This window comes from Cibotium barometz, chromosome 24, assembly GCF_041138505.1.
Source record: "Cibotium barometz isolate CiBa-2024 chromosome 24, ASM4113850v1, whole genome shotgun sequence".
Taxonomy (NCBI): domain Eukaryota; kingdom Viridiplantae; phylum Streptophyta; class Polypodiopsida; order Cyatheales; family Cibotiaceae; genus Cibotium; species Cibotium barometz.
In genome coordinates this window covers 43,889,122-43,915,857 of record NC_141069.1, presented here as the reverse complement: position 1 = coordinate 43,915,857, position 26,736 = coordinate 43,889,122, and the positions used below count along the sequence as shown (strand labels likewise).

Here is a 26,736-nt window from a genome sequence, read left to right as displayed (position 1 = left end):
TGAGGAGGAACTGCAGCCCACTGAAAGAGGGATGAATCAGCCCTTGAAAAGCTTCAACGCAAGCTTCAAAGCAAAAAACGCAGATCTGTCAATAGGTAGAAAAAACGCAGATCTAAGAAGGTAGAGGGAGCATCCTGTTGGGTTTTATGCTGTGTATGCACCCAGAGGAGTGCTAGTGATCATCAGTAGATTACTGGGGCACTTTTTACTTCACTTAGTGGAGGTTTTTTCCCCCAGTTTAGTTCAGTTTCACTTATATGCAGTTTATAAGTGTTTTGGTCCACCCGGCACATTTTATGGCCGGACATGTGAACACTTATCTTTAGGGTCACTATCATGTGGCTATTGTACTTCACTTTTGATAATCAAGCATACTGAAGTCGTGTTCTCTCTGTGTGTTGGTTTTCCACACCTGCTTGAGCTTGTGTAAACCCTAACCCTAACCCTTCATTGCCTTCATTTGGTATCAGAGCATTGAAGCTCTGCCTTGCCCTGCCCGTACACTGCCAAGCTCTTGTTGCTGCTGCCCGTACAGCACCCGTACACCTCTGCGCCGTACAGTACTATTGCTGCCCGTACATCTGTGCGCCGTACAGCAACTTCAGTACCTGCTGCCCGTACTTCTGAGTGCCGTACACCTGTGCGCTTGCTGCCCGTACACTCAGTCTGCGCCGCCTTCAGCTACACCTGTGCGCCTGCTGCCCGTTACACCCAGTCTGCGCCGCCTGCAAATCGTCGCCTTCAGTTACTGTACCTGCCCGTACAGTCAAGTGCCGCCTTCAGGTACTGTGCAACGCGTGGCCTTGCTTCCGTACCTGGCGACTGTACCTGGCGACTGTACAAACCTGCGCAGGCTGCGTACTTGCTTCAGTACCTGACGTGTACCTGCTCGCCCAACACAGTACTGTACCTGCCCGTACAATAAGCGCCGCCTTCAAACTTCCGTACCTTCAGTACCTGCACAGTACTTCCACATCATCAGTCCTGTGAAGTACAGTTAACTGTACTTGCACTTTGGTGATCTGTACCTGCAGAAATACCACAAGCTACTCAGTCATTCAGTGGTAAGCATTAAAATTCAGTTTTTGGGCATTTTTATTTTCTCTGTGAAAAATATACAGGCACAACAGGCAGATTTTCTAGCAAAGAACTATACAGGTTTTTTGCACAGTTTGGGTGCAGCAAATTTGGGCATTTTTGGGGCATTTTGGCATTGTGTACGCCATTTGCTACTCTACTCAGTCATTGGTGCATTGAACTGCACATTCAGAGGATTGAGAGTGCAGGCATATTTGGGTGAACTGTATTCAGTGGAGTACAGTTATTATCAGGGTTTCTGCTATTGGGTTTTTTGATAAACAGGTACAACATTGTGCGTAAGCATAATGGCAAATCAACAGCAAAGTGATGTATTCACATATTTGTCTAAGGAAGACAAATTGGATGGCACGAACTACTCCTTGTGGAGTTTTATGCTGAAAAATGTGCTTGTGGCAAAAGGTCTTTGGGATTTTGTTAGTGGTGATGAACCACGTCCAGGTCCATTGGCTCCAGAGACTCCTCCCCAAGGGGGTGCTCGTGGACGAGGACAACAGGTACAGGCTCCAGGACAGCCATTGCCTGTTCAAAGAACAAATGCTCAAAAGACATGGGATGCCAGGGATGCACAAGCTTTGTCACTCATTGCATTGTCAGTACAGAGGTCCATTATACCTCATATTCGTTCAGCTGGCTCTTCACAGAATGCATGGGTGACTTTGGAGCAGATGTATGCTGCTCGTAATGAGGCTAGGATCTCATTTTTGAAAAGAGAGCTGGAAAATCAGAAAATGAATGAAGGAGATGATATGTCTAGCCACTTAAACAAGTGGCAGGATTTGAGAGAACTCATCAATGTGGATGAGATTATTCCTGAGACACAGCTTGTGTCCACCATCTTGCACTCTTTGCCAAGATCTTACTTGGCTTTTCATACCTCTTTGAACCTCAGCATGAGGAATGCTGTTGAACCCCTCAAGTATCAGGAACTTGTTGCTCTCTTACTACAAGAGGAGCAAATGAGGAAGAATATGAATATGAACACAAATGCTGAACAAGCATTTACTATAGGTCAAAAGGGGAAAGGAAAAACTCAGCCAAAGAGTGCAAATCAAAATTCAGGTGATGGTGGTTCTTCACAGGATACCAAGAAGAGTGATGGACAGCCCAAGAAGAAGGGCAAATGTCATTACTGTAAGAAGCCAGGTCACTACATCACGGAATGTAGGAAGAGGATTGCCAAAGAGAAGGCAAAGGAAGCTGGGATGTCTGTTAATGATGCTTCTAAAGCTCCTCCAGAGACTGCTTCTTTTGTTGAGGACAGGGATTACTGTTTTTATACATGCAGCTATGATGCCTGTTGGTCTTCACAGGCACTCAGTTTGACAGAGCATGCATGTACTTGGTATTTTGATAGTGGTGCCTCAAAGCATATCACATCTCGCAGGGATTTGTTTAGTCATGTTGACCCTACCCCTGTTGGCAAAACTGTTCAGTGTGCCAACAATGCTTCATATCCAGTTCGTGGCATTGGGGAGACTCAACTCACAGCCATTGATGGCTCCATTCTCCGCCTTACAGATGCCTTATATGTACCAGGGATAAAGAAGAATTTGTTGTCCATTTCTTCTTTAGCACATTGTGGAATGCAAGTCCACTTTGATGATGATAAATGCATGGTCAGAGACAAAGCTAATGCCTTGACCTTGATGCTTACTGGTACACTATGTCATGGACTTTATCAGTTGGATGCATTTCAGCCAGTGGATCAGTCTGCTTATGATGCATTCACTCTTACTCCAGCTATGGTTGATGCGGAGTTATGGCATGCTCGCATGGGGCATGTAAATTTTGGTAGTCTTATGCTTATGCAGCGACATAATATGTTTACAGTTCTACCTCTCATGGAGAAGCCTCCAGATCACATTTGTGAAGGATGTATTTTGGAAAAAATGCATAGGTTTTCCTTCCCACGTGATCAGGCTCTAAGAGCAACTGCAAAGTTGCAACTTATACACAGTGATCTTTGTGGTCCCATGCAGACGAAGTCATTAGGTGGTTGCTTCTATTTTGCAACATTTATTGATGACTTCTCTCGTATATGCTGGGTCTATCCTTTGACACAGAAATCACAGGTATATGATGCATTTTTGGCCTTTGTAGCACTTGCTGAGACAGAGTCAGGATGCAAGGTGAAAACTCTCCGTTCTGACCGAGGGGGGGAATATATGTCACATATGCTGAATTCCTTTCTTGGGAGTAGAGGTATAAAACATCAGTATACTACTCCTTACACTCCACAGCAGAATGGGGTTGCAGAAAGGAAGAATCGGTCACTCATGGAGATGGCCAGATGTATGATAAAGGCAAAAAGGCTACCACATATCTTTTGGGTGGAAGCAGTAATGTGTGCTTGTCATATTTTGAATCGATGTCCCACAAAGGCATTGGTTTCTATTACTCCTTTTGAGGCTTGGCATGGCCGCAAGCCTTCTGTATCGCATTTTCGTATCTTTGGGTGTCTTGCATATGCACACATACCCAAAGAGTTGAGGAGGAAGCTGGATGATAAAGCCACAAAATGCATTTTTGTTGGGTATAGCCGTGAGAGCAAGGGCTACAGGTTATATGACCCACTATCCAAGAAGATATTCACTAGTCGGGATGTGATTTTTGATGAAAAATCAAAAATATCCATGGCTGGTTATGAGGCAAATCAGGCTGAAAATGATGTGTTTGAAGGTCTACTACCCATGGAGTTTCATTCCACAGTTGGTGATCCAACTCATGAGGGTACAGGACAGCCAGCAAATGATGTAGGTGGTGCAGAAATTCAGCAGCAAAATGAGCCAGAAGCTGAACCAAATATGGGGCAGCAGGCACCACAGGTCAGACATATACCTCGATGGTATTTGAGGACATTACAGGACAGCCATTTAGAGGGTCCTCTTGCTGGTCGTACTCGTAGGGAAACAAGGACCAATGAGCATGCACACATCATGGATTTGAATCTGGTTATGGCAGCCAGTTTACAGGATGATGAGGAGCCTGATTCATTTGTGGATGCACGAGATAATGTGCATTGGAACAAAGCCATGCAGGATGAGCTTGATTCTATTAAAAGCAATCAAACATGGGATTTGGTTGATCTGCCCAAAGGCAAGAAAGCAATTGGTACTAAATGGGTCTATAAGTTGAAAAGACATGCAGATGGATCCATTGACAGGTACAAAGCCCGTCTAGTTGCAAAGGGCTATGCACAGAAGAAGGGCATTGATTATGAGGAGACATTTGCTCCTACATCCCGTATGTCGACACTTAGGTGTGTCATTGCATTGGCTGCACATCGTGGTTGGGTTGTTCACCAGTTGGACATAAAGACTACATTTCTACATGGGGACCTCGAGGAGGAAGTTTATGTATTTCAGCCCATGGGTTTTGCAGAACATGGTCATGAGGGGAAAGTTTGCAGGCTGAAAAAGGCCTTGTATGGTTTGAAACAAGCTCCACGAGCTTGGTATGCAAAAATAGATGCTTTTCTACTCACTCAGGGATTTGTGAACAGTCCATCAGAGGCCACTCTGTATGTAAAGAAAGAAGAGACAGATCTGCTGGTCATCAGTCGTTATGTGGATGATCTCTTGCTCATGGGATCAAATGATGACAAAATTGCAGCTTTTAAGGGGATACTGCAACAGACATTTGACATGTCTGACTTGGGCCTTGTACATTACTATTTGGGCATACAGTTTGTGCAGGATAACAGAGGCATTGGGTTGTTGCAATCACGTTATGTTGCTAAACTTCTGGAGAAGTTTAAATTTCAGGATTGCAAGCCTATTAGTACTCCTATGGAGCCTGGGATGAAACTGTCACTACAAGATGACAGTGTTTCCTTTGATGCCACTACATATGCTCAGGCTGTTGGGTGCCTCATTTACTTGTGTAATACAAGGCCAGATATTCAGTATGCAGTCTCTCAGTTGAGCAGATTTATGCACAGCCCGCGGTTGTCACATTGGCAAGCTGTGAAGCGTGTATTCCGTTACTTGCAGGGTACCTTGTCTCTTGGATTGCTTTATCCTGAGGGGGGTGACATGCAGTTACACGCTTACAGTGATTCAGATTGGGCTGGTGATTTTGATACCAGACATTCCACTAGTGGAAATTGTTTCTTTCTTGGCTCTTCATGCATTTCTTGGCTAAGCAAGAAACAGACCACAGTCGCCACTTCGTCTTGTGAGGCAGAGTACCGAGCAGCCTACACTACTACTGTTGAGTGTGTTTGGCTGCGTCGTCTCATGACTAATATGGATATTTCAGTGGAGGAGCCTACACCTATCTATACTGATAGTCAGAGTGCCATTGCTGTGGCCAGGAATCCTGTGTTTCATGCTCCCACGAAACACATTGAGATTCACTATCATTTTGTTCGGGAGAGACTCCAGGCAGGAGATATCAGTCTGATCTACTGTCCTACAGATCAGAATGTGGCAGACATCTTCACCAAGGCATTACCACGTCCGAAATTTGAAGCATTCCGCAATGCTTTGAATTTGTTTCCTTTTGGTGGATGATGTACAGTGATCACATATCACTCCAGGGGGGTTTGTTGGGTTTTATGTTGTGTATGCACCCAGAGGAGTGCTAGTGATCATCAGTAGATTACTGGGGCACTTTTTACTTCAGTTAGTGGAGGTTTTTTCCCCCAGTTTAGTTCAGTTTCACTTATATGCAGTTTATAAGTGTTTTGGTCCACCCGGCACATTTTATGGCCGGACATGTGAACACTTATCTTTAGGGTCACTATCATGTGGCTATTGTACTTCACTTTTGATAATCAAGCATACTGAAGTCGTGTTCTCTCTGTGTGTTGGTTTTCCACGCCTGCTTGAGCTTGTGTAAACCCTAACCCTAACCCTTCATTGCCTTCACATCCAACGCCGACAATCACCGGCACTCTGATACCATGATAGAATGTGCAGCGGAAGAAAGGAAAGTGGAAACACAAGAGAGAGTGAGAGAGAGATGGAGAGGAAACAGAGGTGAGAACCTGCTCTCTCAATATCATCACCAAAAGGAATACATGTCCTGAGCAAGAGGGGAGAACCTCGTATGTGAGGGACTGCAGCTAGACAAGCTAGGCAAGCAATGAAATATGAGGGAGGCATGCAGGCTATATATACACCTCCATGAAGGCAGCCGACTGGAGCAAAAGTACCTCCACGACTAGGAAAAATACCCAAGACCATAAATGGGGAATAAATATGGGTAAAATATATATGAGGGGTGACCAGCCGCTCTGACTAACATGGTCAGCCCTAGAGGCTAAAATAGGACACCAAACAGGAAGCCGGCAAGTAGGGGATGATGTCTAACATTTAGTAGATGTTTAATATATCTCTCTCTCTCTCTTTCCCTTCACCACTCATTGTACTTATTGCACACTCAGATTCAGCTTTTTAGTTAGTTCAGTACTTTTTCATTTTGTTGGGATGATAGAGGATACCCCATACAAGTACACCGATTTGTCTCATAGGCCGAGTTCGGTCTTTTGGAAGACGTTAATAAAATCTCTCTCTCTCTCTCTCTCTCTCTCTCTCTCTCTCTCTCTCTCTATATATATATATATATATATATATATATATATATATATATATATATATATATATATATATATGCTAACGACATTGTCTTGATCTCAAATTCAGCCGAGGGTTTACAGAAACACTTAAATGCATTGGACAGATTTTGTTGCAAGGAGAGAGACCTTGCGGTCAATTTGGGCAAAACCAAGGTTATGGTCTTCAACACATCTTATGCAGTCGCCACACGATTTTCTTTCATATACAGAGATTGTGCATAAGTATGTGTATCTAGAAGTCACTTTTACAGGCCCTTTGTTCTGCATGACCACAGCTGCCACTGACCAACTTGCGAGGGGGCATGCCTCCCTAGCCCGTATGGAGAGACAGTGTTTCCAAGCACATTTCCAAGAACCTCGCACGAAGTGCTGGCTCTTTGATACTCTAGTACGACCAGCGGCTATGTATGGTGCAGCCTTTTGGGGGCCAGGCCTAGGGAAGGATCACTGGAGGAGCATAAAGAGGCTACAGGTGATGATGTTGTCACACATGATCAGGAGTAAGCCATCTCTACCACATGACATTGTTACAGATACCCTTTTTTAGATTGTCACTTATATTCAGCATGTATACACGCTTGACAGAGATCGCCTCCCACCACGACTAGCAGTAGAGTCCTCTATGCAATTATACTGTGAGAGGGAGAGGGAGCGATTGAGATGAGCTGGACTGCCCTCCTCCTCAGCGACACAGCTACCACCATTACCGACACATGCATGGTACTCTGAGGTAGTCGAGAGGTTTCATGCACATGGCATACAGATGGACTATCTCCCCCTGTTTCAGTATAGCCAAAATCCCCCCTACCTTGATCTCTCACGACTGGAGATCAACCGGATCATCCGGTTAGATCTACTCGGGCTACACATACACCAGACATGGGTGTCTCCATCAGAGATTGGTAAGAAGTGTGAGTTCTACAGAGATCACTTCGAAGTATTCCGACCTATTCAAGAAAGCAATTTACTAATGAGAAGGGGACTAGGATGATGAAAACATGAATGATGGCAATGATCAATCGCACTTACCTAGCCGCTTGAAAGGCAATGTGGTCGTGGAAGACAAAGCGGACCACCGCCATATCCACCTCCTCCTTCAACTTGGGGTTCCCATTCTCCCCAAGTGTAGATTGTCGTCGTGGGCCACGTAATGGTTGAGAGGCCGTGGAGATGGAGGGTGCCGGTGTCGTGGATGAAGCAACATTCCGACTCGATGGTGAAGGTGATGGCGTGCATGATCCCAATCCACCACATGACTCCATTGTAGAGGCTTGAGTTCCTCTCCCCATCGTCGCGGGATCCACGGCCACTCGTGGTGTCCTTCTTGCCACTTCGACCGCCTCATAGACGGCAAGCTTGTCAAGAAGTTCCCGTCTCTTCTCAGGCGTGACATTCGTACAAAACCTCACCTCATGCCCACTCTCATGCAACAGGTGGGCTCGCACTTTGTCGTGCCACCCGTTCGCCGGTACGGGCAAAGCTTGCATGCCCATGGCCGAGAACCGCCTCCATGAGAGGATGGGGTGTAGTTAACCTCCTCCCACCATGTCCATCCCGTTGTCCTTCTACGGGAAGCCCCGGCACGTGAGAAGGATGCCATGGTATGATGGTTGAAGATGGCTTGAGCCTTGCGCAATGAGAGAGAGAGAGAGAGAGGCCTAGAGGCTTGGAAGTTGGAAGACTCAAGAGGCTTGAGGGAGAGGTGAGAGCGAGAGAGAGAGAGAGAGTCTAGATGGTAGAGAGTAGGGCCTTGTGTGAGAGGCTTGGAACTTGGAAGTTGGAAGTTAGAAGAAGCTTGAGGGAGAGAGACTAGAGAGAGTAGATACACTCAGAGTGTGGCTTGAGGCTTGAGGCTTGAGAGTTGAGAGAGAGAGAGTTGCTTGAACTTTGAAGCCTTGAAGCCTTGAAAGTTGAAGGGGTGCGTGTGTGCTTGTAGCCTTGTAGCCTTGTTCTTATATAGATATTAGATAGGCAAGAGAGAGAGGCAAGGGAAAGAGAGAGAGAGAGGCAAGGGCCAAGGCCCCAAGCCTAAAGGCCAAGGCAAGAGAGAGACAAGGCCCAAGGCCCAAGGCCCAAGCCTCAAAGGCCAAGTCTCAAGGCTCAAGGCATCCCCAAACGGCCACCCAAACAGCCATAAACGGCTAGAAACGGCCAAAAAAACGGGCAAAAAACAGTCAGGACAGCGTGCAACGGCTCCTTGTCGTCCCCCCACAGTGCCGCTCCTGCAATCGTCCCCGTCTCCGTCCCTTGTGAGGGACGCCTCAAGGGGGACGTTCGACCGTCCCCTGCCGTCCCCGTTCCTGATCCGTCCCGACTCGACGTCCCATCGTTCCAAGCATCCGTCCCTTCCATTCCCTGTGACTATGATACACACACACACACACACACATATATAGATATATATATGTGTGTGTGTGTGTGTGTGTGTGTGTGTGTATACACACACACACACACACACACATACATATACATATACATATACGTATACGTATATGTATATGTATATGTGTGTATATATACATATATATATATATATATGTATATATACATATATGTATATATACATATATGTATATATATGTACATACATATATATGTGTATATATAGAGATATATAGATATGTATATATATACATATATATATACATATGTATATATATACATATATACATATGTATATATATATACACATATATACATATGTATATATATATACACATATATACATATCTATATATATATACACATATATGTGTGTGTGTGTGTGTACACACACACACTATATTTGTACAAATATAAATTTGTGTGCGTGTGATATTAAATTTTTTTAACCCAATAGATTTTTTAACCAGGGAAAAAATCTTTCAAAATAGAACTCCATAAAACCTCAAAGCCAAAAATTTGAGACTATATAGAAAGAAATGTTTATAACCCCAGTGACACATTGTGCACTACACAATTTGTTTTGTCTAGGAACTATATGCAAGAATCCTAGTAAACAAATGGAAAAGTTGAAAAATCTCATTTCAAGTCACTTGAAATACTGCATAAGTATGAGTACCTGATAGGAAGCGAGCCCAAAATAGCACCGCTACAGTTTAGAGCTGCCATAGCACTTTCAGCCTGCAACCACCCCGTTTACTTAAACACATAGCAGATGTTGATAAAATGAATCTAATTATACAAAGATATTTGTTGGGGGTGGGGAGGGAGGGAGAGAGAGAGAGAGAGAGAGAGAGAGAGAGAGAGAGATCAACATCTGAAGAAGACCCGAAGAGCCTATGAGACCATGAATAGTACAATGATACCATGGGTATACAGTGCCATGGAAAAACTAAACAAAGAACATGAAAACTGAAAACTCAAACATGACATATAGTGGGCCTCGTTCTCCCCTATGGTGCATACTCTGCATAACTGCTCCTCTCGTGGGATGTTCTCTGCTCTCCCAGTCTCTACTCGGAGGCAGTGGGAGGATACTCTAAGCTGACCAACTACGATGCATGTGACATGTGGATCTGCATGTACCTCGGGATCTCAAAGAATCCTTCCCTCGGTGAGTCTTAAAAAATGCTCTCTGTAGAACTTATGTTTTGTCCCTGTCTCTAGTGATGACACAAGCCTGGCTTATGTGTAGACCGAGTAGATCCAACCAGAAGATCCGGTTGATCTCCTATCGTCAAAGGTCCAGGTGTGGGAAGTCTAGATTGTACTAAAATGGGGGAGATGATCCATCTGCAATCCATCCTCCGAGTACCATACCTGCTTTGGTAAGGGAGGTGGTCGTCTTCTCCCAGTCTGGCTTGATGAAGCTTCGAATAAAGAATTTACTGATCTCTACTACACCAAGTTCCTCCCCGGCCCAACTATAATGGCCACACTTCCAGCTCATTATCCTCATCCTTGAGCAGGTACTAAAGCAAAGATGACTCTCAATGAAGGCCCCAATTTCCACCGTCAGATAGATCCCTATGGCATGGTCAAATATTTCCATGGCCACAGAGCAGTCACCTTCAAAGATATGCCAGATATCGAGTTCTAGAAACCATTTGATATCATGCGGTGGTCCGGTCGTTGGCTTTCTTGCGAGCCCTTCATCGCATCCTTCTACAATACTGATGATATCTTTGGCACCAATGTGGGTTGGTAAGTGTTGACCCCCATGCTGGGCCTCGTGAGTCCGAAGGACTCTATGACTACGAGGTGAGCCTTAAGCCTTGATCCTATGTGGTTCTATGTCAGATAACCCTTGGGATTGTTATGCTTGGACCTAACAGTGGTTTTAGAGAAAGGATTTGACGAGGGATGAAGCCCATGCGGGAAGAGCACAAGACAATGAATTCACTGGCTTGTTTTGGCAAGACCGCCATGGATTCTCCACATGGGTGCAAGGGGAAGTAAGAAAAAGAGAAATTGTCCCATGGATGCGCACTAGTTCATGGAAAGGAGAGAAGCATCTGTAGATGCTGGCTGGTCAGCAATCTCATGACTGTCTTACAAATATTGAGAGAGGACAAGCTGTATGCCAAGGAATCAAGTGTGATTTCTTTAAAACGAAGGTTCTCTATTTGGGTCATATCATCACTAAGGATGGTATACGGGTCGGGTAGACCCAGAGAAGGTGAGACAAGTCCATGAATGGCCAGTTCTGAAGTCAGTGAGACAAGTCTTTTCTGGGGTTTATTGGTTTTTTTCGAAAGTTTATCTGAAATTATGCGAGGGTGGCAGCACCACTGTTATGCACCTACACACTAGTCCATTGGGTTAGGTCCCTAATCCATAGATTAATGAGATAGAGCCGAGAAGAACTCAACTTGGAAGTCAACAACTAGTCAATGTAAGCCTTTCCCTAATTTCATTTATTGAGGGGAGGAATGTTATATACCTAGCCTCTAATCTACAGATTAAGGACCTAACCCAACGGGGTTAAGGGGCCTGGGATTAGGGATTAGCAAGCAGATACTTGACTAGGGTTCTTGGATTGATAAAACAAGCTTAGTGGTTGTTTCTAGCAAGTTAGCTATTTATGGTGTAGTTATCAGTATATGAGTGAGGGCTTGGGTTATTATGAGATACAATTGTGCGGACGCACAACTGAAGGTCTGGCTTGGACCAACATGCTCATGCTGTGCACATGGTCAGTACATAGGTTGGCATGTCGAAGGCCTTCAGGCACACTTTGGTGGTATGGGACACCGGAGTTAGACATGAGCCTATGGGATTGTGCAGGAGCCCTAGCTTGGCTCGAGGGAGATCGATGGATGCATAGTTGCTGTCATACGCCGTACGACATAGTCGTATGGTACAGTACGGCACGATACTGTACAGTACCTTACGGACCGTTCTTCTTCCTCCCTTGTTTTTGACAATTGCTCTTTTGACCCCTTTTTTTTTTTTAATGGCCGTTTTTGGCCGATTATGGCTGTTTTTGACTATTATGCGGCTTGCTTGCTTTGGTGTCGTTTTAGGCTCAGCAACCAAGGCTCTACAGAAGTTGACTTTTGGTGTGGATGCAAAGTATTTGTTCTCTCTATCCTTGTGATCACTGCTTAAAAAGCTCTCCTCCAATCTTCTCTCCATCACAAGTTTCAAGCTCTCATAGCTCTAGCCTCTCAAGCTCAAGCTCTCATTGCTCTCAACCTCTCCTCTCTTGGGCCTTGGCACTTGCAAGGCAACCTCCTTAGCGATGGTGACTTTGGCGAGAGCTCGGAGGTGCCTTCTTCTCCATCTTACGGTCTAGCCGCCCTTAGTACTATGCTTTGTACTTTTGTTTGTAACGTGTTTTAATTTTGTGAAACTCCTCCCACTCATGAGGTACGTAAAATACAATATCGTAGGAAACTATGCAAGCGAAACTAATGCGAAACTATTTTTTTTTAATGGCCGTTTTTTTTTTATGACTTTTTTTATGCCCATTTTTTTTATGCCTGTTTTGTTTTACTACTTTTTATGGCCGTTTAGGCAATGGGGGCTTTCTACCTTGCCACCTTCTCTCAACTTTGCATATCTAAATGTGTACAAATACCTTTTTTCAAGTGTTTTCTAAAGCGGACTGTACCTCTATCGAACTTATTTTTCCGAAATAAAAAGCCCCATACTGATACCATTTCTTCGTGCCTTTATCTTGTTTCATACCTGACAACTATGCTTGTTTTTAATGGAATTTTGACTTGTAACAGCCTCTGAGCTCTCTATCCTTTCAAATTGATAATCTATAAATTTATAAATGTTTTTTAAACGTACTTTACCGTATCATCTTTCAAAATTTCATACGGTATAGTAAATTCCTGTACGGTATCATACTCTACCGTATTGTACGACCATAAGTTATAACGCCAACAACTATGAATGGATGTATGAGCTAGTTCAGTTGACTCCTAACTATACAAGCGTATGCTCTATGTGCTCTACAAGAAATGAAGTGTGAGAAGAAAGCACCAACCACCTTGTAGCACAAGATCAACTAGTGACCACTAGCAAGCACTAGCGCGCACAGTTTGGTGTGAAGACTAGATTGTGTAGTGAACTGGTGCTAGGGTTGTCTTTGGTGAGACTCATTGCATTTTTGTTTTTGTATCCAACTCTAACCCTTATGTCAGGATGGAATTGGATTAGTAGGTAAGTTTTTTTTTTTCCCGAGAAAAGATCCTTTCATTAGTTATAAAAAAAACCGCCCGAAGGGCTACAAAAGATCCTCTCCTGCTCACAAGAAAAAACAGAGCAGAGAACAAAGCAAGGCAGCCAGGGAGACTCTCCCTAGGTGCTGAACGATACAAGTATCCGTACAAAGAACTGAGGGGCTATGTCATACAATAGGAGGGGGAAAAAGCCAAACAGGTGGCCTGTAGTGCCAACGAGGGGACCGCGCGTGTAGGGTATAGAAGGGGCCGCTGCGCCAGGTGGTGTGAAAGGCTTGGCGCCGCAAGATCGCCTCATCCGAGTCGCCCCGGGCGGATGCGGTCATACTGTCCTTGCAGGGTGTGGATCAACTCCTGCCAAATCCCCCGAACAGTCTCTGCTGGTGGCTCCAGTCTCCCCTCAAAGGCCCTGAAACACCAGGCCCTCCAGGTGAACCAGATGGTGAGGCTGCTGAGGAGCTCCCATCGTAGATCCCTCTCCTGTGTCCAGCTGGCGGACGAGAAATCCGGTGAAGGAACAAGGCGAGGCTGGCCCCTAATGAATCTGATGGCCTGGCTGTCCTGCTCCGTCTCATAGCCCATAGCAGGCCCTGACGAAGTCGACCAAGCAGCGGCACCCCACGTATACATACCCTCTGGAGAGAGGGGGGCCAGAATACGCAGCATCCGCAGCCAAATCTGCTGCGCCTGAGGGCAGTCCCATAGGCAATGTCTCTGTGTCTCCATAGGGTGGCCACATCGGACGCAGGCCGCCGGAAGACCGCTGTAGACAAGCCAGGTGCCAACTGCTGAGCCCCTGTGGGCGACCAGCCACTGGAAAGTCGAGATCCTGCGGGCCTGTCGACTAGCCCAGAGCCGGGCCCAAAAATCCTCCAGGAACTCCTGTGAGAGTCCCTGTAGCCGCCAGTGCCCCGCTGCATCTGGAGAGACCATCCTCCTTGCCGTCAAAATATGCCGCCCCAACCGATCAGTATACTGAAAAAGGTAATCTCTGTGGCCTCAAGGGATGCATAAGGATCATGCCACTCGTACTCACCAGGGTCCCACTGGAGCCGGGCCAAGGGGCGCGCTGCATATGCCCATATGCGCCAATCCGGGAGCACATCTGCAGGGTCTGGGTCAATATGCCACTTTCGAGAAGCGGCAGCCACTACCCGTATCCTCTGAAAGGTGCACTCTGCAACCAAAGGCGACTCCACCTCCACTCTCTTAAGTCTGTCCTCATCCTGAATCTCATAGTAGAGGCATCTGCCATCCTCAGTGCAAGCTCTGACAGCAATCAGGAACTCCAACTGTGTAAAGGCTCCCATCCACCGTGGGGCCACTAGCTCGATGGGCGTGAACCACTCCTCTGTGAGTGCCTCCTGAATGTCATCCCTCATAATCAACCCCCCTCTGAAGTGACTCAACCTCTCCACCTGGATCTTCTCTGGGAGACTGCAGAAGGCCTGCCAGTCTCCAAAGCTACGTGCTGGGCCTGCCACCAAAGGTCCCGAGGCTAAACGAGGCCGAGAACCCAGCATATGACCCTGCTCTGTGCGAACCGCTGGGCTCCAGATGAGTGGCTGTCTGGCCCGCTCCTCAACACAAGAAGGAGGTCACTGAGAGAGCCCCGGTCTCAGCAGCTCCCAAGCTCTCAGGATGCTCAAGGCAAATCTGTCCTCCCATCCTCTACTGAGGCCTGTCCTCCTCATCTCTATGAAGATCCATCGAATCTCTGGTGCCCAAGTGCCCCCTGCTGGGGGAGCCCGAGCCTGCAGCCGCTGCAAGAGAAGCTCTTTCCAAGGCTCAGCGCCTGGAAGCAGCCCCCGAACAATAAGCTTCCCCAATAAGGCTCTACTCTGATCGATTGGATCTATAATGCCCAAGCCTCCCTGAGCCAGCGGAAGTGTAATAACTGCCCAAGCAACCTTTGCCCGGGCTGGCTGACCGTCCCGCCCAGACCAAAGAAAGTTCCTGATCAGCCTCTGTACCTGGCTGATGCAAGAGCTCGAGAAGATCCAGCAAGACGTAATGTACCACATGGTCGCTAACAGCACCTGATTTGCCACCACCACCCTCCCAGCCAAGGATAGTCGAGCTGTACTCCAATACAAAAGCTTCTTCCGAATGCTCAGAAGAAGCGGGGCAATCTGCTGCTCAGGTGACAAATCTAGTTCAATCTGGCATCCCAAATACCGCACTGCTGTGCCAGGAGGAATCCATCTAAAACAAGGGTCCGGGCTCCATGCCGGAGTGGGAGCGCTACTGATCCAAAAGGCCACTGTCTTGCGCCAATTGATCAATGCTCCCGAAGCTGCACTAAAAACCTAGAGCGACTGCTCTGCCCGAAGAAGATTGGCCTCCTGGCCATGCAAAAATAAGCCCGTGACGTCAGCAAACTCAGCATCGAGCAGGTCCTCCCCCCGGACTGGGAGCTGGAGTCCTCTCAAACCAACCTCCTCTGCCGTCAAATACATGCTCATAGCCTCCGCAAAGAAGAGAAAAAGAAAAGGGGCAAGGGGACACCCCTGACGGATCAAAACTCGGCCCCCGTCCTCCTGAATCAACACCTGGCTACGAGCTGTGGAATACAGAGCCGCCACCCCTCTAATCCAACCTGGCTCAAAGCCCAGGCGAAGCATAGTGCCCTCTAAGAAACCCCAATCGACTCTATCGTATGCCTTCTCAAAAGCGAGAAGCATCACGACCAAGTCCTCACCAAGAGCCGTCGCCTCCCAAAAGGTGAAAATGTTGTCAAGGATACTACGCTCCTTGACGAATCCTGTCTGGGTAGCATGAATCAACTCTCCCAGGAAGGGCTGGATCCTCAAACTCAAGGCCTTTGCTAAGACCTTGTAGACAGTATTGAGGATCGTAATAGGTCTCCAATGCCGAATATCATCTGATACTCCCTCCCCCTTGGGAATAAGAAAGATCAAGCCTCTGAAAAGCTCTGTGGCATCACCCCAGTGTCCAAAACATACTGAAAGCCCCTGCGGAGGCCAAAAGGTCCCAATAGCACATAAAAAAGGCAGGCGTCAGTCCGTCCTCCCCTGGGCAACTATGGCGCGGCAGGACCCTCAAGGCCTCAGCAAGCTCAACCTCTGAAAGAGGCACACCAAGAACTGTACGCATACGATCTGTGACCCTCCTCTGCACATGGGCCCACACAGTCTGTCTGCAAGCATCCCGAGCCTCAGTGGCTGGCTCCGCTGAAAGCAGGTCTCTATAGAACCCAGTGGCAATGGCTCTGATCTCCCCGGGCTCAGTAGCTACCGATCCGTCCGGCCTCCCAAGCTGACGGACTCCTGCTCGAGCATGGCGGGGTCCAGTAATCTCAAAAAACTTCCCAGTCACTCTATCACCAAGCTGCGTCCACTGAGAGGCCTGGCGACGATAGTAAAACTCATGTCTCTGCTCCTCTGCCTCTCTAACCTCCTGGCGTGCCTGGCTCAGCTGGGACGCCACCCACTCACATGCAGGCTACTGCTCCTGAAGGCGCTGCAGCGAAGCAAGGCTACGTCTCAGCCGATGCTCCCGCTCGCGAATCTCTCCCAGCCGTGTCAAAGCTGCAGCGTGCAGAAAAGAGCTAAGCTCGATGAGTCCCTGGGCACACTGGCCTGCTGCATCCTGGTCAGAGCACTAACTATCATGCCAGATCCTCTCAATGTCCTCAGCGAGACTAGGATCTGCAAGTACCCTCTCTGGGATCCTCAACTGCAAGCTGGGCTCCCGTGTCCTCTCCTCAAGTGAGATAACTGGCGCATGATCTGAAAATGAGGTGCCAGCGAGAATGCCAATGGAGCCCCCTCGCTCCCCTAACCAGTCGCCCACATAAAAGCGATCAATCCGTGATAGATTAGTCCCTCCCTGCCGGCGATCCGACCGAGAGAAACTAAGACTGTCCTAAGAGCGGGAGAAGGCCCCATGCTGCCATGCATCAGTGATCCTCAGTGACATGCAAAATCGCTCCCAAGCTGCAAGCTCCGTGCCGTGCACTGTAACATGACTACCTCCCACCCTATCGGCCGGGTCCTCAAGCATATTGAAGTCTCCCCCGACACACCAATGTGCGGCCTCTGGCAATGCATCCGTAACCTGGGTCCAGAACTCTGCTCTGGCACTAGCATGGTTGGGCGCATAGACGTTGAGCACGCCCAATAGCTCATCATGCATCATCATAATGACATACTGTGCTCTACCAGGCACAATGATCCCTCGATCCACAATGACCTGCCGCCATACATCTGCAATGACCATGCATACTCCTCCCTGTCCACCCAAAGGACCAAACCCTGCAGACCAAAAGAGGTCCCATCTACCAAGCATCACCGAACCATATCTCCGGATCCTGCTCTCACCCAAGTGATGCTCCTGCATCATCAAAATATCAATGCTGCCACCAACCAGGCATCTCTGAAGCTCCTGCCTCAAGCAACCACGATAGCGTATATAATGTGCTCCGCGAAGGCCCTGTACATTCCATGAGAGGATCCTCATGGATGACCTGCTGAGGTGGAAGCTGACTCAGCCGTACGGCGGGCCTTCGCAAGCGGCTTGGATAGAGAGTAGTCCCCATCCGAGCGGCTGCGAATCTGCCCACCCGGTGTACTGCAAGAATCACGGATCAGGCGCCAGTGGCTGTGTCCCATGGCGACTGCCTCTCCTGCTCAGACAGAGCAACCTCGTGTATACATACATATCCAGGGTCGCGCGCTAAGTCTGCCACTATGCGAACGACCAAATGACGAATCCCTGAGGCATCCACACTCCCGAGATCCAAGAAAAAATGAGCCAGCTCCCATAGTCGGCCTATCACATCCGTCACCTCCAGATCGCTCACATGGTGGGAAAACTCAACTGCTTGAGTCTTCAAAGTGCTAAGAGCGAGCTCCAGAGTCCACTCCCGATCGCATGGGCCACAGAGAGGGAACGAGAAGGCCACCGCTGAATCAAGTGCCTCCTCCCCGCGGGCCGGAGGAATCACTACATGAACTCTGATGGGTGCAGGCTCATGGGGGGCCTCTGCTCCAAAAAGCCGTGTGAAGGAGTAATCAAAAGCCTCCGAGTGCTGTCTAGTGCCGACGCGACTCAGCCGACTGCGGATAGATGATATCCGTGAAGCTTGAATCGGCATGGTAAGTCTCCTCTGCGGTGCTAGAGCAAGGTCGGTGCTCAGAGTCCTCCGGACTGCAGGTGAACGCCAGGGGACTGCCAGGGCCTCCCGGGGAGCTGAGGCGGGCGGGGGGGGAGGGGGGGGGGGGGGCGAGGGGGGTGGAGAAGGAGCCGCTGCCGCCAAAACCGGAGCGGGGACGGGAGGAGGCGAAGGTGGAAGCGAGGCGGTAGGGGGGGGGGGGGGTGGGGGGGGTGTGAAGGAGGGGGTGCTGGCATCTCCTGGTCCTCAGTCGTCGCAGGGGTCTCCTCCTGGAGGGGAGCAAAGCTGTTCCGCACGGGAACCCAGTGATGCTGAGACTGTGGCTGCTGCTGCAACGGTCTCTGGGCGTGCTGCTATGGCTGTCTCCCTCGACGGCGCCCCTGTCCAGGCTGCCACTCCGAGGTCTCTGTGGCCTGAGCAGGTGTCCCGGAGGCTGCCTGCCGAGCCGCATCTATGGGCGGGCCATCAGGGGCCTGCTGCTGCAGTGAAGGTCAGGGTCTCCTGCGAGGGCAGGCCTTGGCCAGATGACCAACCTGCCTACAAATAAAGCACTAGTTCGGGAGCCCCGAGAACTCCACTCTCTGATCAATCCATCCCCCCCCCCTATCCTAGGTAGCTGAATGACCTTCGGAAGGGAGGAGATGTCAGACACCAAAACTCTGACCGAAGGTAGCCCAGCTGCTCTGGCCACCACTGAAGCTGCTGTGGGGCCAGTCCCTAGCACCGAACCCACCAATGCTCCTAGCCTGGAAAGGAGCGGAAGGTGCTCCCGGCGGAGTCCAGGGAAGCAAACTGTAACATGGAAAAGGCGCTCTCCCTGCTCGGCCGCTGCTGGGTCAAAGCCATGCTGCCAAGGTCTGAAGAAAGCCCGAGCACCCTGTGTGGGAGAAACAGGAATTAGGGTTAGGTTAATTCATGTGGGAGACATACACAGAGAAGCAAGGGAGAGAGAGAGAGAGAGTTGTGGGGATAAGTCAACTCACAATGATATGAGTGTGTCACTCCCCTATCACACATGTATATTGCACTAGTACACATAGTGCACTTAGTACATTAAAAGTACTAAGTGTACTATGTACTATAACTTATGGGCTTGTACACACTATAAGGGTGGGCATAGTGCCTTTACCCCAACAACCTCCCACTTAAAGGCAAAGTGCCCTTAAGTAAAGGAAAAGAAAAATCAGCATGTACATGATAATATACAAGGCCATATCAAGGCTGAAACTGGCCTCATCCAATGCCCATCAAGTGTCTGCAATGAGCAAATCGCTCCGGAGGCAAACTTTTTGTCAACAAATCAGCCGGGTTGTCATCCGTGTGAATCTTAACAAGCTGAATTTGCTTGTTCTCTATCACCTCTCTGATGAAGTGATACTTCACATCCACATGCTTCGTCTTTGCATGAAAGACAGGGTTTTTTGCCAACTCGATGGCACTCTGACTGTCACAATGCAACAATGGCATATCCCCTGTATAACCCAAATCAACCACTAACCGAGATAGCCATAATGCCTCCTTGCAAGCCTCTGTGGCTGCAATATACTCGGCCTCTGTAGTAGATAAGGCTGTGCACTTCTGCATCCTAGATATCCATGATACAGCACCTCCTGTGAATGTAAACACATAACCGGTAGTAGACTTCCGGTTATCTGGATGACCGGCATAATCCGAATCCGTGTAACCATGCACTAATGCATCCTGTTTGCCAAAGCAAATGCACAAATCCTGTGTGCCCTTCAGGTATCTCATGACACCTTTCACGTCTTCCCAGTGCTTCTTGCCAGGGTTGGCCATGTATCTAGAAACCACTCCCACTGCAAATGCAATGTCCGGCCTAGTAGCAACCATGGCATACATGAGACTGCCACAAGCTGAAGCATACGGAATCTTGGCCATATCAGCCCTGTCTCTATCTGACTGTGGGCTGTCCATAGCACTGAGTTTCACATATGGGCAAAGGAGTAGTAGCCTTCTTCCCCCCGTCCATATTGAACCTCTGCAAAACTTTGCCAATATATTCCTTCTGAGACAAATACAACACAAGCTGATTTCTGTCCCGAAGTATCCGCATACCCAAAATGTGATTTGCATCACCCAAATCCTTCATATCAAAGGTTTCATGTAGCCTCTTCTTCAAGGCATCCATCTCTTTACGAGATTTCCCGGCAATCAACATATCATCAACATACAAGATGAGGATCAATAGACTGCCATCCAAAGCTTTCTTGGTGTACAAGCAGTGATCTATGTCACTTCTCCTGAATTTCTGGGATTTCATGAATGTATCAAATTTATGATACCATTCCCTTGGTGCCTGTTTGAGCCCATAAAGACTTGCATACAAGCTTCTCCTTTCCACTCACTGCATAACCCTCTGGCTGCTGCATATGTATCTCCTCATGGAGATCACCGTGAAGAAAAGCAGTCTTCACATCCATCTGAATCAAGTCCAGATCATCATGCGCAACCAAAGCCAACACAGCTCTAAGTGTGGTCATTTTGACCACTGGAGAGAAGATCTCATCAAAGTCCACACCATATTCCTGCTTGAAGCCCTTAGCCACTAACCTGGCTTTGTATCTTGGCTTTGCATCTGATGCAACTTTGAGCCTGTATACCCACTTGCATGGCAAAACCTTCTTGCCTGCAGGCAAATGCACCAACTTCCAAGTTCCATTTTTATGCAGAGAATCCATCTCTGACTTCATGGCACGCTCCCAAAGAGCTTTGTCTGCCCTCTGTAAAGCCTCCTTATAACATGAGGGCTCCCCACAGTCAGTAAGCATCAAATAGTCAACCCCTGGAACAAACCTGTCAGGGGCTCTGGAGGGTCTAGTGGACCTCCGTACCCAATGACCATCATTTGCAGGTTGCTGTCCAGCCTGCATATCACCCATTGGTGGCTCTTGTTCCATGCCATAAGGCTGAAAAATCATGCCCGGTATCTCCTCTAACTGTGGTATATCCATAGGGATATCTTCTGCCATCTCTGGCTGTCCATTTGGACCATTTTTAGCACCATTTAAGGGCTGGTTTTCCTGCTGTAATGGCTGATTTACAGCCCTTGGTTGTTGTCCATGATGTCCATCATCATCAAAGATGACTCTGCCAGGCTCCTGTTGCCTTGCAGGCTCCTTATACATGCATGTTTCATCAAAAATGACATCATTGCTGCGTATAATCTTTCTATTCACGGGATCCCAAAGTCTATACCCCATTTCACCTCTGTCACCATATCCTAGGAATATGCATTTGTGAGACTTTGGATCAAGTTTGGTGCGCATTTCCCTGCGTATGTGCACGTACGCAACGCAACCAAACACTCTCAAGTGCTTGTATGACGGAGGCTTCCCTGTCCATACCTCTTCTGGCACTTTCCCACCAAGCCTCGTGTTAGGTGACCTGTTTATAAGGTGAACGGCTGTCATAACAGCTTCAGCCCAAAAACCATGAGGTAACGCAGCATGTGACAACATAGAACGGACCTTCTCCTGTATGGTCCTGTTCATTCTCTCTGCTGTCCCGTTTTGTGGAGGATCATAAGGAGTAGAGAGCTCCCTCTTGATGCCTTTAGCATCACAAAAGTCCTGAAACTGTTTGGACATATACTCTCCACCATTGTCGGAACGCAAAGCCTTCAGTGTTTTGCCAGTTTGATTCTCAACAAGAGCAACAAACTTCTCAAACACTGAGAATGTATCACTCTTCAAACGAAGAGGATAAACCCACACCTTGCGTGTGGCATCATCAATGAAAGACACAAAATATTTTGCCCCTCCCAAAGAAAGCTGAGGCATCTCACATACATCTGTATGCACAAGCTCTAACTGAGCATCTTTCTGTCCAAGAGCTTTCTTGTGGGGGCACTGTAGTTGCCTACCATATATACAATGCTCACAAAACTGAAAACTTAAAAACTTTAGAGAAGGCAAGTAACCCAAACGAGACAATTGCTCCATTCCTTTGACACTCATGTGTCCCAACCGGCTATGCCACATAGAGATTTCCGGCAGCTCGGTTTCATTTACATTAGCATGGTGACAAACACCTGCATGCATAAAATAAAGAGTGTCCACCTTAGAGCCTCTGGCAACAACCAGTGAGCCCTTACTAATTTTCCACTTTCCACGACCAAATGTGGTAACATAATCAGCATCATCAAGCTGTCCAGTAGAAAGCAGATTCTTTTTTATCTCATGCACATGCCTGACATCATGGAGCATAAGCTGTGAGCCATCTGAAAACACAAGCCTCACATCACCTCTGCCAAGAATCTTGCATGCATGGTTATCACCCAAATAAACCACTCCTTCATTGCCAGCAGTATACCTGACAAACAAGTCTCTGCAACCTGTGACATGAAAGGAGGCACCTGAATCAATGATCCATGAGTGCATACCATGACCACCTGTAAGAAGTGAATGGGCATCAAGTGAAGAAGTAAATAGGACCTCATCCTCACTGCCACCTGCATGTGACACATTGATTTCTTCAATCTTGACTCCACTTTTGCCCTTTGGCTTTACATCTTTGGCTTCATCTTTCTCTTTGTCTTTGCCTTTTCCCTTTTCTTTTTGATCATTTTTCCATTTGTAGCATTGCTTTTTAATGTGTCCCTTCTTGCCACAATAATGGCATTCCAAATCCTTTTTGGAGCGAGACTTGCTCCTTCCCCGTTCTTGGCTTTTTCCCCTTTGTTGGGATCTCCCACGTGCATTCATTGCATTGGACTTTCCAACAGAGTTGTTTTTCCTGTTCATCTCTTCTTGAAGAAGAGCACCCTCAACATCTGCATATGACAGCATAGCATGCGAATTGCTAGTGGCTGTCCTAAATGTGTCCCAACTCTCTGGCAAAGTGCATAACAGAAAAGTGGCTTTGAACTCATCGTCCATTGCCAACTTTTGATTAATGACCTGGCTGACAATGCCATTAAACTCATTTAAATGGGCTGTCATAGACGCCCCTTCCTTCATTTGAAGACCTATGAGTTTCTTCAACCAATACACTTTGCTTGAGGCACTTTGTTGGGCATACAAGTCCTGCAATCTCTGCCACATTCCCCAAGCTGTCTTCTCTTCACGAATGCTGAAAAGTAATGAGTCTGACACAGACAACATGATAGTAGATCTTGCCAGCTCATCCATATCTTCCCACTCTTCAGCAGTAAGAGAAGCGGGCATTACACCCCTTTCTTTGATACGCTTGTGCTGCTTTTTCTAGAGCAACACATTGTAGCACTGGGTTTGCCAAATATCATAATTATGCGAGCCTTCAAGCTTCTTGATGTGAAGCAATGAAGAGCTCTCACCTGTGGTTGCCATAGCAAAATGCAACCTGTCAATGCCTGACTCCCTGCAAAATGTGCAAACACTGCACCAAAAGCACACAAAGTGCTCACAGTTGTTCTCCCAAGCTTTATCTCCCACTGCGGAAGCACAAATGCAACTTTTCTCCCACTTTATGTGATGAAATCACCAAAATCTGGTTGCTGCAGATTTTGGACAGCACCTTAAATGTGCTCTGTTGCCCTTCCAAAGTACTGTATAACAGTACCAAGTGCTCACTAATGATGTACCAAACCTGTACCGGCAAGTACAGCAGCTGAAATTGAACCTTTTGGTCACTCAAAACAGTGTACAGCCATGCCAAAACTTGCACAAAGCTGTGCCAAATCTGTACCAGCAGGTACAATAGCAATAAATGCTCTCCTGGCTGTCCAAATGAGTAAAAATCAGACTTTTACAGTCCCGAACACTGCATAAAACAGTCCCGAACAGAAATTGGGCAAAAGCCCCTTGACTGCAAGCTGATTTTTGAGGATTCAAGGCATAAATGTCTTGCCTGCTGCTTTGCCAAGCTCAACAAGCATAAAATCTTGAAAAGCCCCTTGATTTGAGATCAATTTCTGATCATACATGGTACATTGACGCACATGAAGGCATCCAGAGTGTTCACGATGCTTCCCCCTGGCCACATATACATCCAATACATGAAACCCCCTTGATTTACAGGCACATTGAGTGCTTGATAGGCATCAACACATTGCCCAAAGCATCAATTGCAAGTGCCTGCATGCAAATCAACCAAATCGGCACAAAAGCCCCTTGATTTGCAATGCAATTTGCTGCAATTTTTCCCAAATGTGCGATTTCTCACATCATACAGCATGTATGAGTGCTTAATTGCACAATTACATCAAAAGCCCCAAATTTCGACATCCAATTTCTTGCAAATTGATCCTGATTGTGACCAATTTCCTACAAATTGATCCTGATTGTGACCAATTTCCTGCAAATTGATCCTGATTGTGACCAATGTCACCCAATTTTGCTCAAAAATTGAGCAATTGGGCACCTGTACTTGCTCAATTAATTAAATTGATAAGAAATTCCCAAAATTGAAGGCAAATACCTCTTAATTTTTTGAATTTCTCTGATCTGCAGGCTGAATTTTAGTTGTTGCAGGAAGGGGGGGGCATCTTCTTCCCACTTGCAAGGAAGCATGCCTGATGCAAGAAAAGCTTCTCGCTTTCCCTGGGCAGAAGCTTCATGGTTGTCCTTTACCCTCTTGTTGTTGGAGGCTCTTGTGCAGCAGAAGGGCAACAACACGCATACCTGGCGCTACCCCGCTACCAGCGATAAGGTTGGCGGCGTGTCGTGTTGTTCTGACCTAGTATTCGATGGACGCCGGGAGTTGTGGGCGCTGGCCTCCGTGTCCTTGGCTTACGTGTCTAACGCCCAGCGCTAATACACTTTGTAGCCAGCCGAATCGCGATTAAACGCCTCAACGCCCACTGCCTACGTGTCCGCCTGGCTGCCTTCGCCTATTCACAAGCAACTCGAAAAAAAAAGGTTCGCCATCATTGCCGGTGTGGGGTTACGTGTTGTGGCCACCAACACTTTGCTGCGCTTTCCTTCTGAGCCGGTGCCTGCTGTGCAGCGTGTAGCTTTGCCCGACAAGCTGAATGTATGACAGTACCCAATCAGCACCCAGCTGATAACAGTACGACTCACCTAATGAGGGTGACAGCCAGCTACAGTACAGCTCGTTCAGCTATCAAGGAGAAGAGGGAAGAGGGAGGGATCACTAAGCTCTGATACCAGTTGTGTGGGAGAAACAAGAATTAGGGTTAGGTTAATTCATGTGGGAGACATACACAGAGAAGCAAGGGAGAGAGAGAGAGAGAGTTGTGGGGATAAGTCAACTCACAATGATATGAGTGTGTGACTCCCCTATCACACATGTATATTGCACTAGTACACATAGTGCACTTAGTACATTAAAAGTACTAAGTGTACTATGTACTATAACTTATGGGCTTGTACACACTATAAGGGTGGGCATAGTGCCTTTACCCCAACACACCCCTGATGTCAAGGGGACTCATGGCTAGGACCTTGGCCACGCTCTGGGCTGTCTCGAACTCGATCTGGTAATGTCCACGGCCCAGTAGCTGAACGTCCAGGATCTTGCCCACATCTGAAAGAAGGCGGGCCTGGAGAAGATCCCGGATCTCCCCTCTGCTAGGGCGAGTGCCGACTATACGGCAGATGGTGGAATGTGCCTAAAGGCGTTCCACCTCTGCGGCTAGGCTCGCTTCCTCTTCCGGCGAAAGAGAAAGCCTGATGGGGGTGTCCTCAGGGGCGGGCGAGGGGGCTGCGGAAGAGTCCCTCTGAGGTGGGGCGGGAGGAACCTCCATCAGAGTCTGAAGCTGCGTCGAAGGCGGAGCGAATACGGAGAACCTGCAAGAACCGAGCTGCACACAAGGAGGGGGAAGGCGAAGGTAAAAAATAATAACCCCAGGGGGCGGAGAAAACCAGAAAGAAGGGGAGGGGGGGGGGAGAGACGGCGAAGACAGAACCCTAGGGGGGGGGGGGGCGGAAGCAGCACGAAAGGGGGAGGTGAGGGGGTGGCGAGAGCTGGCGGAGGGGGGGGGGCAGTTCGCTGAAGAGGAGGGGGGGGTGGGCGCGAAGGCGAAGAGCTACGGGAGGGGGGGGGCGCGAAGACCCGTGGTTTTTGGGGAAGAATCAGTACCCACACCGAGGTATATGGATTATATTGTTGGCTCGGCATTTCTACAACCTATGTTCCGGCCTGGTTACCTCGTGTTGGGTTGTGTTATGGCATTTGTATATGGATAATCCGGCATCTCCCGTGGGGAGAGTAAGGCCCTCAAAGCTTGTACATGATATTATTCTGAAGTGATTAAGAAGATGATGGAGCAACATATGATCATACATAAGAAATCAACAGTCTACTACCCATAGGAAAAT

General features: G+C 47.8%; 1 protein-coding gene across 6 annotated transcripts in view; it reads right to left on the bottom strand.

Moving 5' to 3' along the window:
- Window positions 1-26,736, bottom strand: part of LOC147625342 (polyadenylate-binding protein-interacting protein 8-like) — a 54,991-nt gene that overhangs the window by 6,926 nt on the left and 21,329 nt on the right. For all 6 annotated transcript variants that reach the window (XM_086818667.1, XM_086818666.1, XM_086818668.1 and 3 more), the window contains one exon: window positions 9,744-9,805. In XM_086818667.1, coding sequence (XP_086674793.1) covers window positions 9,744-9,805 — 62 coding nt within the window. The remainder of the gene's footprint in view (window positions 1-9,743; window positions 9,806-26,736) is intronic.